The sequence below is a fragment of the Mus caroli genome, chromosome 18 (assembly GCF_900094665.2).
Source record: "Mus caroli chromosome 18, CAROLI_EIJ_v1.1, whole genome shotgun sequence".
NCBI lineage: Eukaryota > Metazoa > Chordata > Mammalia > Rodentia > Muridae > Mus > Mus caroli.
Genome location: NC_034587.1, coordinates 32193903 through 32207751, shown reverse-complemented (window position 1 = coordinate 32207751; position 13849 = coordinate 32193903). Strand labels below are relative to the sequence as shown.

The 13849-nt window shown below is 40.3% G+C and overlaps 1 protein-coding gene and 2 non-coding genes across 3 annotated transcripts in view; all 3 read left to right on the top strand.

Annotated features, from left to right (window-relative positions):
• Hspa9 (heat shock protein family A (Hsp70) member 9) overlaps positions 1-12162 on the top strand; it is a 16290-nt gene extending 4128 nt beyond the window's left edge. The window contains exons 5-17 of the mRNA XM_021150159.2: positions 947-1071; positions 1940-2013; positions 2106-2212; positions 3500-3662; positions 4097-4189; positions 6359-6568; positions 7533-7760; positions 8631-8735; positions 9251-9368; positions 10107-10201; positions 10545-10637; positions 10836-10976; positions 11178-12162. Coding sequence (XP_021005818.2) covers positions 947-1071; positions 1940-2013; positions 2106-2212; positions 3500-3662; positions 4097-4189; positions 6359-6568; positions 7533-7760; positions 8631-8735; positions 9251-9368; positions 10107-10201; positions 10545-10637; positions 10836-10976; positions 11178-11255 — 1630 coding nt within the window. The 3' untranslated portion in view covers positions 11256-12162. The remainder of the gene's footprint in view (positions 1-946; positions 1072-1939; positions 2014-2105; positions 2213-3499; positions 3663-4096; positions 4190-6358; positions 6569-7532; positions 7761-8630; positions 8736-9250; positions 9369-10106; positions 10202-10544; positions 10638-10835; positions 10977-11177) is intronic.
• Positions 6906-6975, top strand: LOC115029960. Its single transcript, XR_003835513.1, has one exon. It is a non-coding gene; the product is annotated as a small nucleolar RNA SNORD63 (small nucleolar RNA).
• Positions 8324-8394, top strand: LOC115029961. Its single transcript, XR_003835514.1, has one exon. It is a non-coding gene; the product is annotated as a small nucleolar RNA SNORD63 (small nucleolar RNA).
• Positions 12163-13849: the final 1687 nt, after the last annotated feature.

The window sequence follows — 13849 nt, the reverse complement described above, 5'->3', positions numbered from 1 at the left end:
AGCCCTGGCTGTCCTGGCACTCACTTTGTAGACCAGGCTGGCCTCGAACTCAGAAATCCGCCTGCCTCTGCCTCCCAAGTGCTGGGACTAAAGGCGTGCGCCACCACGCCCGGCGCACTTTTTTTTTTTTAAGTTGAGATTAAAAGTGAAAAATATGGGCCAGGTAGGAGTGGTGTTACATGCTTTTGATCCCATCACTCAGGAGGCAGAGAGGCTGGTAGATTTCTGAGTTTCAAGACAGTCAGGGCTACACAAGGACATCCTGTCTTGAAAAATAAAGAAATCCAAAAGGGAAAGAAAAAGGCAGACTGGAGACTGCTCAGCACTTAGGGTGCTGACTTCTTCCAGAGGATCTGGGTTTGATTCCTAACACCTGGTGGTTCACAAACTATTGGTAAATGTAGTTCCTGGGAATGTGACATCTCCTGGCCAGTACGTAGATGTGCAGAGTAAACATCAATATACATAAAATGAGAAAAAATTAGAAAAACACCTCAAGCTTACTATTATGTGTGTTTTCTTAGGAAACTGCTTTTAAAAAAAAGAATTATTTACTTTAATTATATATGTACTCTGTAGCTGTCTTTAGATACCAGAAGAGGGCATCATATCTCATTACTGATGGTTGTGAGCCACCATGTGGTTGTTGGGAATTGAACTCGGGACCTCTGGAAGAATTGTCCGTGTTCTTAACAGCTAAGCCATCTCTCCAGCCCAGGAACCTGCTTTTTTAAACTCTGGGGATGAAGTAGACCTGGTTAACTTCAAGTTACTCTAAGTCAGTGTTCAACTTCTTCCTTGCATCTGTACTTTTTGTGACCAAGTAATATTGTATGAACATTTTCTTAGAGACTATCTGGTCTTTTACAATTTAAAATAGATGTGATATATGATGAACTTACAGTGGTAAGGATAGTTTACTTACATAATTCTTTCTGTCTTTAAGTAAGAATGTTCCTTTTAAAATTGTCCGTGCCTCCAATGGTGATGCCTGGGTTGAGGCTCATGGGAAACTCTATTCTCCAAGTCAGATTGGAGCATTTGTGTTGATGAAGATGAAAGAGACTGCAGGTAAGTGGATTTATTTCACATCCAGGAAAATTGGATGTGTTGTTTATTTCTCTGCATTAATACTGATTAACTTCATATTCTGTAGATAATGGAGTCTGAAGCTTTTTGCATAGAAAATTTAGGAAGGGTAGAACCTGCAGATTAGGTTTAACTTTCATGCTGGGCTGGTTGGTTGGGTGTTTTTTTTTCCCCAGTAGGGTGCACTGTAGTATTTTGTGTTTAAAAATCAGAAAGCTACAAGTTAAATTTAAGTCTAAAGGTCACTGGATATTGATAAGTCTTGACTGAAATGCTAAAATTCCCACGAACATCTCTGCTGTTGCACAAAAGCACTTCCCAGACCTTTAAAACTTTTTTGGGGAGGGGGTGCTCAGCAACACAGGCTGGCTTGAGCTTCCGATCCTACAGTTATAACCACCTAAGTACTAACATAGTTGTACTATGGGTGATTTGTTTTTCAGACCAAATTTCATACTGTAGTCTAGGCTGACTTGGAACTCATTTTTTAGTCAAGACTTGTGTCAGACTTGTAGTGATCTTTGACCCTCAGCTTTCTGAGAGCCAAGAGTATACGCATGAGCTACTGTGCCTTGCAGGTCTTCCTTTGTAACCCGGCAGCTTTGAATTCCTGTTCCTCCTGCTGCCTCCTGGGTGCTAAGTTACAAGGTGCTAGATACAGTACTCACTCTGGTGTCTTTCTTGGGGTGTTCTTTTCCAAGGCCTCTCTACATACTAAGCCACAAAGGAGTCTGTTGCTCCTGAAGAGGGTGAGATGTGGAATATTAGGCTACAGTAATAATTTTGTTGCCTTTTTTTTTTTATTTTCCTGACATGGTACCACAATTGAATTTTATTCTTTGTTTCCCAGAAAATTACTTGGGCCACACAGCAAAAAATGCTGTGATCACAGTCCCTGCTTATTTCAATGATTCACAGCGACAGGTAAAATTAATTAGATCTCTTGTTTGCTGGGAGTGGGGGTGGGGTACCTGAGTTAAAAGATGGAAAGATAGATTTATTTCTACTTTCTCTAGGCCACTAAGGATGCTGGTCAGATATCTGGGCTAAATGTGCTTCGAGTGATCAATGAGCCTACAGCTGCTGCTCTAGCTTACGGTCTGGACAAATCTGAAGATAAAGTGTAAGTTGGTACAGTATATATTCTTACCTGATTTACAGGAGGTGTGTGTGTAATTTTACTACATTTTGTTTGGGTCCGTATGTTGTGGTACATTTGTACCATGGCATGGATATGGAGGTCAAAAGATTAAATGTGTGAACTGGCTTTTGACTTTCCCGAAGATAGATTTTGGGTCAGGTTTTCAGATGTGGTGGCAAGTGCCTTCATCTCCGATGGTTCTGCTCTTTTGTTAAGAAATTACGCTTATTTTCAATTATTTGTTTGTATATAGGTATATGCATGTTAATCCTGACACAGAGATGTCAGACTCTCCTGGAGCCTCCTGATGTGGGTACCTGAAGAATTGTGCTCTTAGCTGTGGAACTCCAACTCCCACACACTTAAAATGTATTATGTGTGTGGTGGGTCACGTTCACAGCACAGTGCACATGTGGAGGTCGGAACAATTTAGAGGAGTCAATTTTCTCCTTCCATGTAATTTTCTGAGATTGATCAGGCTTGGAACCAAAATCTATTTTGATGGCCCTTGTGCTTGTTTTTTTGTTTTGAAGACAGGGTGGTTCTTTTGGTTTTTTTTTTTTTTTTTTTTTTTTTTGGTTTTTCAAGACAGGGTTTCTCTGTGTAGCCCTGGCTGTCCTGGAACTCACTCTGTACACCAGGCTGGCCTCGAACTCAGAAATCCCCTGCCTTTGCCTCTCAGGCGCTGGGATTAAAGGTGTGCACCACCACTGCCTAGCTGAATACAGTTTCTTTATGTAGCTCTGGCTGTCCTGGAACTCCCTTTCTAAGCCAGGCTATTCCCAAACTCAGAGATTTGCCTGCCTCCCCCTCCCCTGGGATAAGGGTGTGCACTGCCACCACCTGACTTGTTTTGTAAATGTAACCTGAATGTGAGCTAAGTTATGACAGCTGTAAGATTTTTCCTAGAGCTTTACTGTTTCATAGGGCGAAAGTATTGTGCTTAGACCAAAAAAAAAAAGTACTTTATTCTCTGCAAATCTGTATGAACACTAATTCATGACCATTTTACTGTTCATTTTAGACCTTGATAATTTTTTTTTTGTTATATGTTGACAAATACTTTGGAAATCATAGTTGGTATGTTACTAATTTTACTTGTTTCTGTATGACATGCTTATATGATATGTTAACAGGCATGCCACTTAGGTTGTTAACTACATTCAGTTATTAAGTATTTCAGGAAATATCATAGTTAATAATTAAACTTTTGGTCTTTTAATTCATTCCTTTGATTTGTTCCTTAGAACTTATTTATTTATTTTTTAGCATTGCTGTGTATGATTTAGGTGGTGGAACCTTTGATATTTCTATCCTCGAAATTCAGAAAGGAGTGTTTGAGGTGAAATCTACCAATGGGGACACTTTCTTAGGAGGGGAAGACTTTGACCAAGCTTTGTTGCGGCACATTGTCAAGGAGTTCAAGAGAGAGGTTAGTCACCACTGGTTAAGGTGTAGGCACTGGGTTGTTGAGAATTTTTGTTTGTTTGTTTGCATTGCTTTTTGCTTTGTTAATAGCTTTTTTATACTAAGGTAACTATACTTCAGATTCATGGGTAAACTAAACTAGTTTAGTTATATAATCTTAGATTGGGAACAAAAGACCAAGTGACAGTGGTTACAGTATTGGAGAAGGAATTTTAGGAACTCTGAAAAACAAAACCTTGAGCTTGACAGAGTTGATGGGAGTTCAGTCTACTGACATGGGTAGGATAAATTATTAATATTTGGTTATTTTCTACATATCTTTAAAGGTGATAATTTGTATTTCTTTATAAAGGATTGGCCCCTTAATAAGCAAACAAAACATGTTCTAAATTGCTACTGCAGTTCTATATTAATTGTCTCACTGATCCTATTTTATAGACAGGGGTTGATTTGACCAAAGACAACATGGCGCTTCAGAGGGTTCGGGAAGCTGCTGAGAAGGCTAAATGTGAACTTTCCTCATCTGTGCAGGTGAGGGATGGAAAAACCTCAGTACTGAGCATATTTGAATAGTGTATTCTAATTTACCTAATGTCAGTGTAGCCTCTTTACAGTTTTCTGTTTGCTGAAAACTTTGGGCATGAGCAAAGGAACAACTTGATGATCAGTTCTTTTCATTTGAATGAATGAAGTAGATTTATGGATGTGTGTATCTTTTGCCTGCATGTGTGTCTGTACTACATTTGTGCTTGGTTTCTGAGGCGGCCAGAAGAGAGTATCAGAACTGACATGTCAGTGTTGGGGATTGAACCTGAGTCTTCTTGGTGAGCTCTTAACTACTGAGCCATCTGTCCATTCCTGAAAGATGATAAAGATACACTAGAGCCAAATAACAGTCACGCATTGGATCAGAGGGCATTGGATCCCGTTATAGATGGTTATGAGCCACCATGTGGTTGCTGGGAATTGAACTCAGGACCTTTGGAATAGCAGTCAGTACTCTTAACCACTGAGCCATCTTTCTAGCCCTCAGGTTTGATTTTTGTTGTTGTTGTTTTTGTTTTGTTTTGTTTTAAGATTGATTATTATTATATGTAAAGTACACTGTAGCTGTCTTCAGATACCACAGAAGAGGCATCAGATCTCATTACAGATAGTTGTGAGCCTCCATGTGGTTGCTGGGATTTGAACTCAGGACCTCTGGAAAAGCAGTCAGTGCTCTTAACTGCTGAGCTATCTCTCCAGCCCCCTCAGGTTAGGTTTTTGAGACTGGGATTTTCTGTATAGCCCTGGGACACTAGACCAGGCTGACCTCAAACTCAGACCCACCTGCTTCTGTCTCCCAAGTACTGGGATTAAAGGTTTGCACAACCATCCCTGGCTTGAAGTAACAAGTGTTCTCTTAACCACTGATGTCTCCAGCCCACTCCTAATGTTCTTAGCTCTGAATTTGGATGAATCGTTCCACTTTTTCTTCTTAACCTACAACTGAAACTAATGAATGGTAACTTTCTCTTACACTTGAGGTTTACCTTCCTAAGGAAACTAATAAATAGTAAGGACTATGCATTAAATATAACTTAAAGGTGACTTATACCTGTAATCCTAGTACTCTGAAGGCTGAAGTAGTTTTAAAGGAACCTAACAGCAGGGTGTGCTGGTCACAGGAAGATAAGAGTTTAAGGTCAGCCTTACCTGACTAGTGAGACCCTTGGTGTGTGAGAGAGAGGTCTGAAGCTGAAAAAACATCTGACGAGGGCATACAGCATGTTAAGGACAGGACAGTTTGAGGTGGTAGGGAAGAGAGAATTTGTGGAGAGTAGTTGCTATCCCCTACCTCCCCACCCCCTTTTGGTTCCCAGCACCTGCTTGTAACACCAGTTCACGGAAGCTGACACCTTCTTGCTTCTTTAGACACCTGTACTTATGCAGTACACATCTACATACATTTAGGTAACACACTTTTTAAGAGAGTTTTGGAAAAAATCAGTGGCAGATTGTATAAGGCTCAGGGGTAAAGACCTGGGGTTGGAAAAGCTGAGTGCAGATGGAGGAGATGCTAAACCTAGACACAGATGTGGGTCATTAAGTACAGACCCCAGAAGAATTATTAAACATGGTCAAAACATGTGAAAAAGTGGAATAGAATGGAAAATGTTTCTTAAGGAGCCGTGGATTAACGAGTTAGGTGGTAGAGTTTAAAAGTGAGGAAGGAAGGCAAACTTTGTCATAGAATGGCTTTGTCTTAAAAGTAGTCCCATGCCTGGAACATGATGAACTAACCAGTACCCCGGAGCTCTTGACTCTAGCTGCATATGTATCAAAAGATGGCCTAGTCGGCCATCACTGGAGGGGGATCTGGATGTGTACTTCTCAGACAATGTTCATAGCAAATTCTTTGAATTTTGTTAACCTAATTTTTTTAACTGTGTTTTTTCTAGTTGTCTAGTAACATGCATTTATTTGCTATGAAACAGACTGAGTGCTGAGATTAGATATGTGCTATATATACTCTTCAGTATATACTAATTATACATAATAAATTTTATTAAGATTTTCATACAAATATATATTTACCACATCAAGTCTAAATATATCCTTGATTGCATGTGCTTTTCAAGTCTGTGGTTATGGCTTTAACTTTGAATGGAGTATCAAAGTACCAATTGTTCTCCCTACTGACATGTGGTTCCTGTGCAGACTGACATCAACTTGCCATACCTTACGATGGATGCTTCTGGACCAAAGCATTTGAATATGAAGCTGACTCGAGCTCAGTTTGAAGGCATTGTCACAGATCTAATCAAGAGAACTATTGCTCCGTGTCAGAAAGCTATGCAGGATGCAGAAGTCAGCAAGAGTGACATAGGAGAAGTGATTTTGGTTGGTGGTATGACAAGGATGCCCAAGGTATGGACTCATGGTATTTCTCCTAGAGGAAAAAAGTAACAATATGCATTCTTGAGGCAAATGGCTTGTGTTGTGTGTGGACACAAATGTGATCCATTCTTCTAGTACTTTTAGTCGCCTGTGATGGCTCATGTAGGAGGATGGCTTTGAGTTCTAGGTAAGATGCAGCTACAGCTACCTGTGCAAGGTAGGCACACACTTAAACCCAGTCTGGTAAAGACAAGCTGTTAAGCTTGATTGTAGCCAGTCCCTGGGGGATGTTTTGGACACCTTTTCCCAGTAGTACTTGGTGGGGGTGAGTAATGGGGGGCTACTTGAATTTCTTCAACAAATACTTGTGCAGTGATGCATTTTATTCAACACATCATTCTGAAAATAGATGTGTAGAGAAATGATAACTGAGCACAGATTTGTTGAAGGTGCAGTTGGGTTTTGGTAGCTAGATAGAATTATCTTACACCAAGTTAATGATGCATTTATTTTGGTAGTGGTTTGTTCTGTTTCTCTCTTTGAAACGCATAGATGTTGGAAAATGAGCCCAAAATAAGACCCTAGGATTCTGGTTTATTCTGTTATTGATATTAACAAATTCTCCTAAGATGCTGTGCACTTTTGTTACCTCTAATACATAGGCTCAGAAACTATCCCTCATTTCAGATGTAAAATTGATTATACTTCTTCCTAAGATTGGTCGATTGTGTAGAATATGAGAACTGTATTTTATAACCCCTTGTCATGTGCCTTCTATTTCAAATGACATCCTCTAGGAAGCTAGATAAGTAAACTCTTCTCTCATTTAAGTGGACAGTGGATGAGATGCTTTGAAGTTGTCAAATACAAACAAGTCTGCAATCTTGGATCTGAATCTATCTGACTTGCTGTCTGGCAAGCATATTCGTGCTCTGTTTCACTCCATCAGTTGCCCTGGGTGTTGGCTAACAGGTTCTTTCTCCCTGATGCTTAGGTTCAGCAGACTGTACAAGATCTTTTTGGCAGAGCCCCGAGTAAAGCTGTTAATCCTGATGAGGCTGTAGCCATCGGAGCTGCCATTCAGGGAGGTGTGTTGGCTGGTGATGTCACAGATGTGCTGCTCCTGGATGTCACTCCCCTCTCTCTGGGTATTGAGACTCTGGGAGGCGTCTTTACCAAACTTATTAATAGGAACACCACTATTCCAACCAAAAAGAGCCAGGTAAGAGCCATTCTTTTTTCCTGCCTATTAACAGTCCCAAGTTGTACAAGTGCTGTTTCCAATCACTTTATGAACTCTTTCTTTAAAACTTTGTTTCTAAGACTATACTAGCTGGACTGGGTGTTGAGACTATGTATTTTGTTTTTTTCCTCCCCCTTTTTTTTGCAGTTCCTAGAAAAGTTAGACCTCAACTAGCAGTGGTGATTATGGGAAAGATGATGCAATTTCCTAAAAAGGCTGTTGTTATTTGTTACCAAAGTCCTTGTAGTCTTCTGTTATCAAAAGCAGGAAAAGCCTGGCGAGGGACATGGGAGTAGGTTTGATTTCTGGGCGAATGATGGGCTGCATTGTGCACCACCAAGTAGGGACATATGGACCTGGCATGGTCTCAGATGAAGAATTATTTCTTGTGGCTGGTAGATTATTCCAACACTTGGTATGTTGAGGCATGAAAATTCAGAGTTTGAGAACTGCCATGGACCATGTATGAACATGTCTCCAATATTTTATTTCTATACTAATTTAGTTGTCAGTTTTTCTTGAGCACTCTAGTTCTGGTGTTTGTGCAATGATGTATTTATTTGTCACATCATTCTGAAGGAAAGTTTGTGGTGACTTCTTATTGCTGAGCACATGGTACATTGTCTGTCTCTAATCCTCTTTCCCTGGACTAGCAAACCAGTATTTAAGACCTTGTTTTGATGCCTTAACAGCTACTGTGTGTCTTTTTAAATTAATCCTGTTCCTGTCCTTTGTTCTTAGAGTCATATACATTAGGAATTACCCAATATCTGAATAAATTTCTCTTGTTAGCCTTTTCTCTATAATAGGTGTAGTTAAATCAGATTATCAAGTTTTCTTTTTCCCTAGGTGTTTTCTACTGCTGCTGATGGACAAACACAAGTAGAGATTAAAGTGTGTCAGGGGGAACGAGAGATGGCTGGAGACAACAAACTTCTAGGACAGTTCACTTTGGTAAGTGTTTTGAGTCTGAATATCATGCTTTTGGGGCCTATAGCTTGCAAAGCTCCAAACTGCTGACATACAGGCATATTGTGTTATTTTTTTAAAAGAACTTTATGTACATGAGTTATGAAACCCATGATTTTAGTTTTTACCTAAAAGTGCTTTGTGTTTTCAGAATTTGAAATTTTTAAAGCCCGGGAAATGTTCAGACTCAGAAGCAATGCTAACTCAGGAGTTAGTTTTATCTTGATTACTCATTTCAAAAACACTTAAGAGCTACTAAGTTCTGGTCAGCATTGCTACAGTAGAGAAGTTTATTTGCTGTAAACTCTGGGCACATACAACCATCATGGTTATTAACTCCTTGAAGCCCAATGATTTCAGAAAGCACTACAACTACCACCGTCACTTAAAATCTTAAGTTTTTGAGCATTCAGTTTTAGGAAACAAGTGGTTAGTTGGCCTGTTTGGAAATGAGAATACATGGGCCTTTCAAAGGAGCTCACTCTGGGTATTTATTTTAGGTTGGAATTCCCCCAGCCCCTCGTGGAGTGCCCCAGATTGAAGTTACGTTTGACATTGATGCCAATGGGATTGTGCACGTTTCTGCCAAAGATAAAGGCACTGGTCGTGAGCAACAGAGTAAGTAATCAGACTGTAAATGATCTGCCCAGTAACCCCCCTTCTTACCTCCCCCCCCCCCCCAGCATTGCTGCCTCTCTTAAACTTTTTGGGAGGGGTGAATATTGTTTTGAGACAGGGTCTCACTTTGTTTCCCTGGATGCCCTTAGAAGTTGCTGGATAGGCAAGGCTGGCCTTAAACTCTGAGATCTGATTGCTTCTTCCTTCCAAATGGTGGGATAGATGTCTGAATTTTTATATGTATAACATTGGGGGGGGGGTAAACAGGCAAGCCTGACTTTGTGGATTGTTGAAGTATGGATTGCTTAGAAGAAGATCACGTGAACCTTTTTTTTTTTTAAGAATTATTTATTTACTTTATGTATATGAGTACACTGTAGCTGACTTCAGACACAGCAGAAGAGGGCATCAAACTCCATTACAGATAGTTGTGAGCCACCATGTGGTTGCTGGGAATTGAACTCATGACCTCCAGAGGATCAGTCAGTGCTCTTAACCACTGAGCCATCTCTCCAGCCCTACCCTGCCCCCTCAAACTTTTTATACAATTTACTTACAAGGCTATGAGTGTTTATAATTTGAGTCATTCAGATTAATTACTATATAAATAGTGGTGGTCTGGCCTTGAACTCTGATCTGCCTGCTTTCTCAATGGTGTATACCTTCATGCCTAGTGTAGTAATTTCTCAGTGCAGTAAGAGAACTAAAGAGCTGTCTTATTTTTTTTTTAAACTACAGTTGTAATCCAGTCTTCTGGTGGATTAAGCAAAGATGATATTGAAAACATGGTTAAAAATGCAGAGAAGTACGCTGAGGAAGACCGCAGGAAGAAGGTGATTACTTTTGCTGAACTTGTTACAGCTGACAGTAGTTTGGTTACAGATACCCAGTTTCTCTCACCTCTCATCTCCTGATGGCTTTGTTTAATGTGAGATTACACTATGTAGTCAGGATGTTTGAGACAACCTCCCGTTTCCCAACCTCCCTAGTACCTGGGATCCGGGGCACATACTGGGTTTGGGATGATCTCTTTAGTCTTCCACTGTTAAAATTTCCATGTCACAAAAGCCAGCTCAACTCTCAGACATGCCAAGTACTTCAGCTGAAAAACTGTGGCAAGTAACTTCTCAATTGTTACTGAAGTTAATGAAACTTTGGTTGACTAATTTTTCTAAGGAACGTGTTGAAGCAGTTAATATGGCTGAAGGAATTATTCATGACACAGAAACCAAGATGGAAGAATTTAAGGACCAGTTGCCTGCTGATGAGGTAACAATTCACTGGTTCTTTGAAGCTCATTTTTCTTTGGGTTGGTAGTGATTCGGTTTCTTAAACATATGAATAAGGGTTGGAGGTGGAGAGGCAAAAACTATTTAGAAATCTAAATAGTAAATTACATGTAATGAGACAAGATACCTAGATTTAAAAGATGTGTCTGTGTATCTGTGTGTGTTTTGCCTTTTCCAGTGCAACAAGCTAAAGGAAGAGATTTCCAAAATGAGAGAACTCCTTGCTCGAAAGGACAGTGAAACAGGAGAAAACATTAGGCAGGCGGCATCTTCCCTACAGCAGGCATCATTGAAACTCTTCGAAATGGCATATAAAAAGGTACAAGGGCTGGAGGGGTAATTGGGACCTAATTACCGGGGTTCCCTCTCTACCATTTATAGAATTGAGAAAACTGTAAATAGAATGTCACGAGGAATCAGTACAAGATGAGGTTTGTATGGTGAATGAAGCCTGTTGAACAGAGAGCGAACTTGTGGATACCTGTGAAATCTTAGTGATTCTCAAGTATTTTCTCAACAGATGGCATCTGAACGGGAAGGTTCTGGAAGTTCTGGCACTGGGGAACAGAAGGAAGATCAGAAGGAAGAGAAACAGTAATCGTGGCAGTGCATTGTGGAGCCAGAAGGACATACTATGAAGCTTGGGAGTAAAGGGACTTCCTGAGCAGAAAAGGGGCAGACTTCAGTCTTTTTACTGTATTTTTGCAGTATTCTATATATAATTTCCTTAATATATAAATTTAGTGACAATTGCTAACTCATTTAATGGGTAATAAAGTCAGCAATAGCAGGTTCATNCTGTTCTGTCACTAGCCTGTTATTTTCAGCTGCATGTAAAGGGGTGGGATGGGGCTGTGCACCAATCATTAAGGTAAATTTGGTTTGTGCTGAAATGGCTGTGATTTCAAGGTGGGAAGCCCATTTCACATGCAGTGGAGATAGTCTGTCCTGGACCTTGAATTGAGATCATAGGCAAATGCTTGTTGGCCAAGAGCACTACTATAAAGAATGACCTCTGTATATTTGCTCCTACAACTGATGCCTTCAAGACTGAGCTANCTGTGCCATGGTCTGTAGGTGCAGAAGCTAGGTCAGTGGATAGCGGCTGTGTTAGCCATAGCTTAAAGTGTGATATATGAGGATGATAGAAGCCTCTCATGGGCCTGAGGCATACTTCTCTAGCCACCCTCTTGGTTGGCCAATGTCTGGCATCTGTATTCTTGATGATTGTTCCTTTTTCATCCATTCTGGATTTTTTAAATAAAATTCTGAAAGCCTCTTGATTTCCTTTGTGAATGGTGATAGCTCAAGGACTATGACTACTATCAGGTTTGTAGGGAGAAAATCAACACTGGCTAAAAGGTTGAACAAATGAAACATGGGGAGTGACTAGTAAAATGCTGGCATATATGCTGGATGTGAAAGTCCACTCAGGAAGCAGTTTGAAGCCAGGCAGGGCTGTACAGTGAGAACACTGTCTTAATAAAAGTACTGGCATAAACAAATCCAGTCGTCGTAGTCTTCTATCTAGAAAAACTTAAGTGCTTTCTACCTTGATAAATTTCAAGCAGAGTTGGTTTAAAGAATATAGTGAGCCGGGCGTGGTGGCGCACGCCTTTAATCCCAGCACTCGGGAGGCAGAGGCAGGTGGATTTCTGAGTTCAAGGCCAGCCTGGGCTACAGAGTGAGTTCCAGGACAGCCAGGGCTACACAGAGAAACCCTGTCTCAAAAAACAACAAAAAAAAGAATATAGTTTTGTTAGTAAGTCCTAATGTCTGATTTCAGTGACTCAGGACAGTTTTTGGGTTTTTTGTTTTGTTTTGGCCTATGGCTATGTGCACGTATCTCCTGAAGCTGTAGTTAGAGGTAGCTGTGAGTCCTGGTGGTGGCCCTGCATTTGCTGTTGATCTCTTTAGCCTTTATTTCTGATAGGGTTTCACTGTAGAATACTGGAATGTAGGTACTACCAAGCCACCTGATTTCTAAACATTTTTGAAACATTAGGATAGGGTTTCCAAGATACAAAAATAGCAGGATATACAGCTATTATTTGCTATAAGTATTTCATGTGGAAACAAATCAAGGTTCAGACAACCAATGGTGTTTTGGTCCAAAATTCAAATACCTCAGATGAAGCAACAAATCTGTTTTCATGCTCTGCTTGACCCTTTAGGTTGTTGGAAAGCGGAAGTACTGTAAGGATTTTCCCCTTCTGGTTTTTATTTTATGTATGTCAGTACACTGTAGCTGTACAGATAGATGGTTGTGAGCTTTCATGTGGTTGTTGGGAATTGAATTTTTAGGACCTCTGCTCACTCAGTCCCTGCTTGCTCTGGCCCAAAGGTCTATTTATTATATAAGTACACTGTAGCTGACTTCAGAAGCACCAGAAGAGGGCATCAGATCTCAGTACAGGTGGTTATTAGACATCTTGTGGATGCTGGGATTTGTGCTCTTATCTGAGCCATCTCGCCAGCCACCCTTTCCGTCTTTTTAAGAACTTGGGTTAGACCCCTTCGTAGTTTTCCATCTGCTTCCACCCATCTTTCTGCTCTTGGTTTTATGGCAAAATAAATAAAAAACATGGGGTTGTTCAAACCTTTTGTTTAAAAATGTTAGCAAAAGCACAGATTCATGTACTTGTCCTAAATGTTCAATTCCAGATCAGGCACCCTCTGCCTACTTCACACCACAAATGCATGTAGTAAACTTAAATATATGGGAAGCAAAACACACTGTAGAGATGAAGCCATCTGCGCTAGCCGGTGCAACTTTTATCAAACTAGAAACACCAAGTTTTTGCAGGGTGGTTTTCTTTTTTGTTTTTGACAGGCTTGCTGTGTAGCCGAGGCTGGCCTCCAACTTGAAACAGTCCTTTAACCTGCGTGCTAGGGTTATATAAGCTTGTATCACTACACCTGGCTGAATTTATTTACATTTTCATCATTGGAGATGGGACCTAGAGCTTCAAGCCACTGCAGTAAATCTCCCAGCACATAAAGATAATTTGTCTTATGTGTGTGTTGGTGCTAAGGATCAAACTCAGAACCTTGTTTTAAGCTAGCTCAATTGACAGCCCACTACAAAAGTTTTTTGTTGGTGTATTTTGTTTTAGGGATGGTTGTGCAGTGAAGGAGTGTACATCACCATGCTCAGAAAGAGAAATTCTCAACCAGAAAATGAGTAGAAGG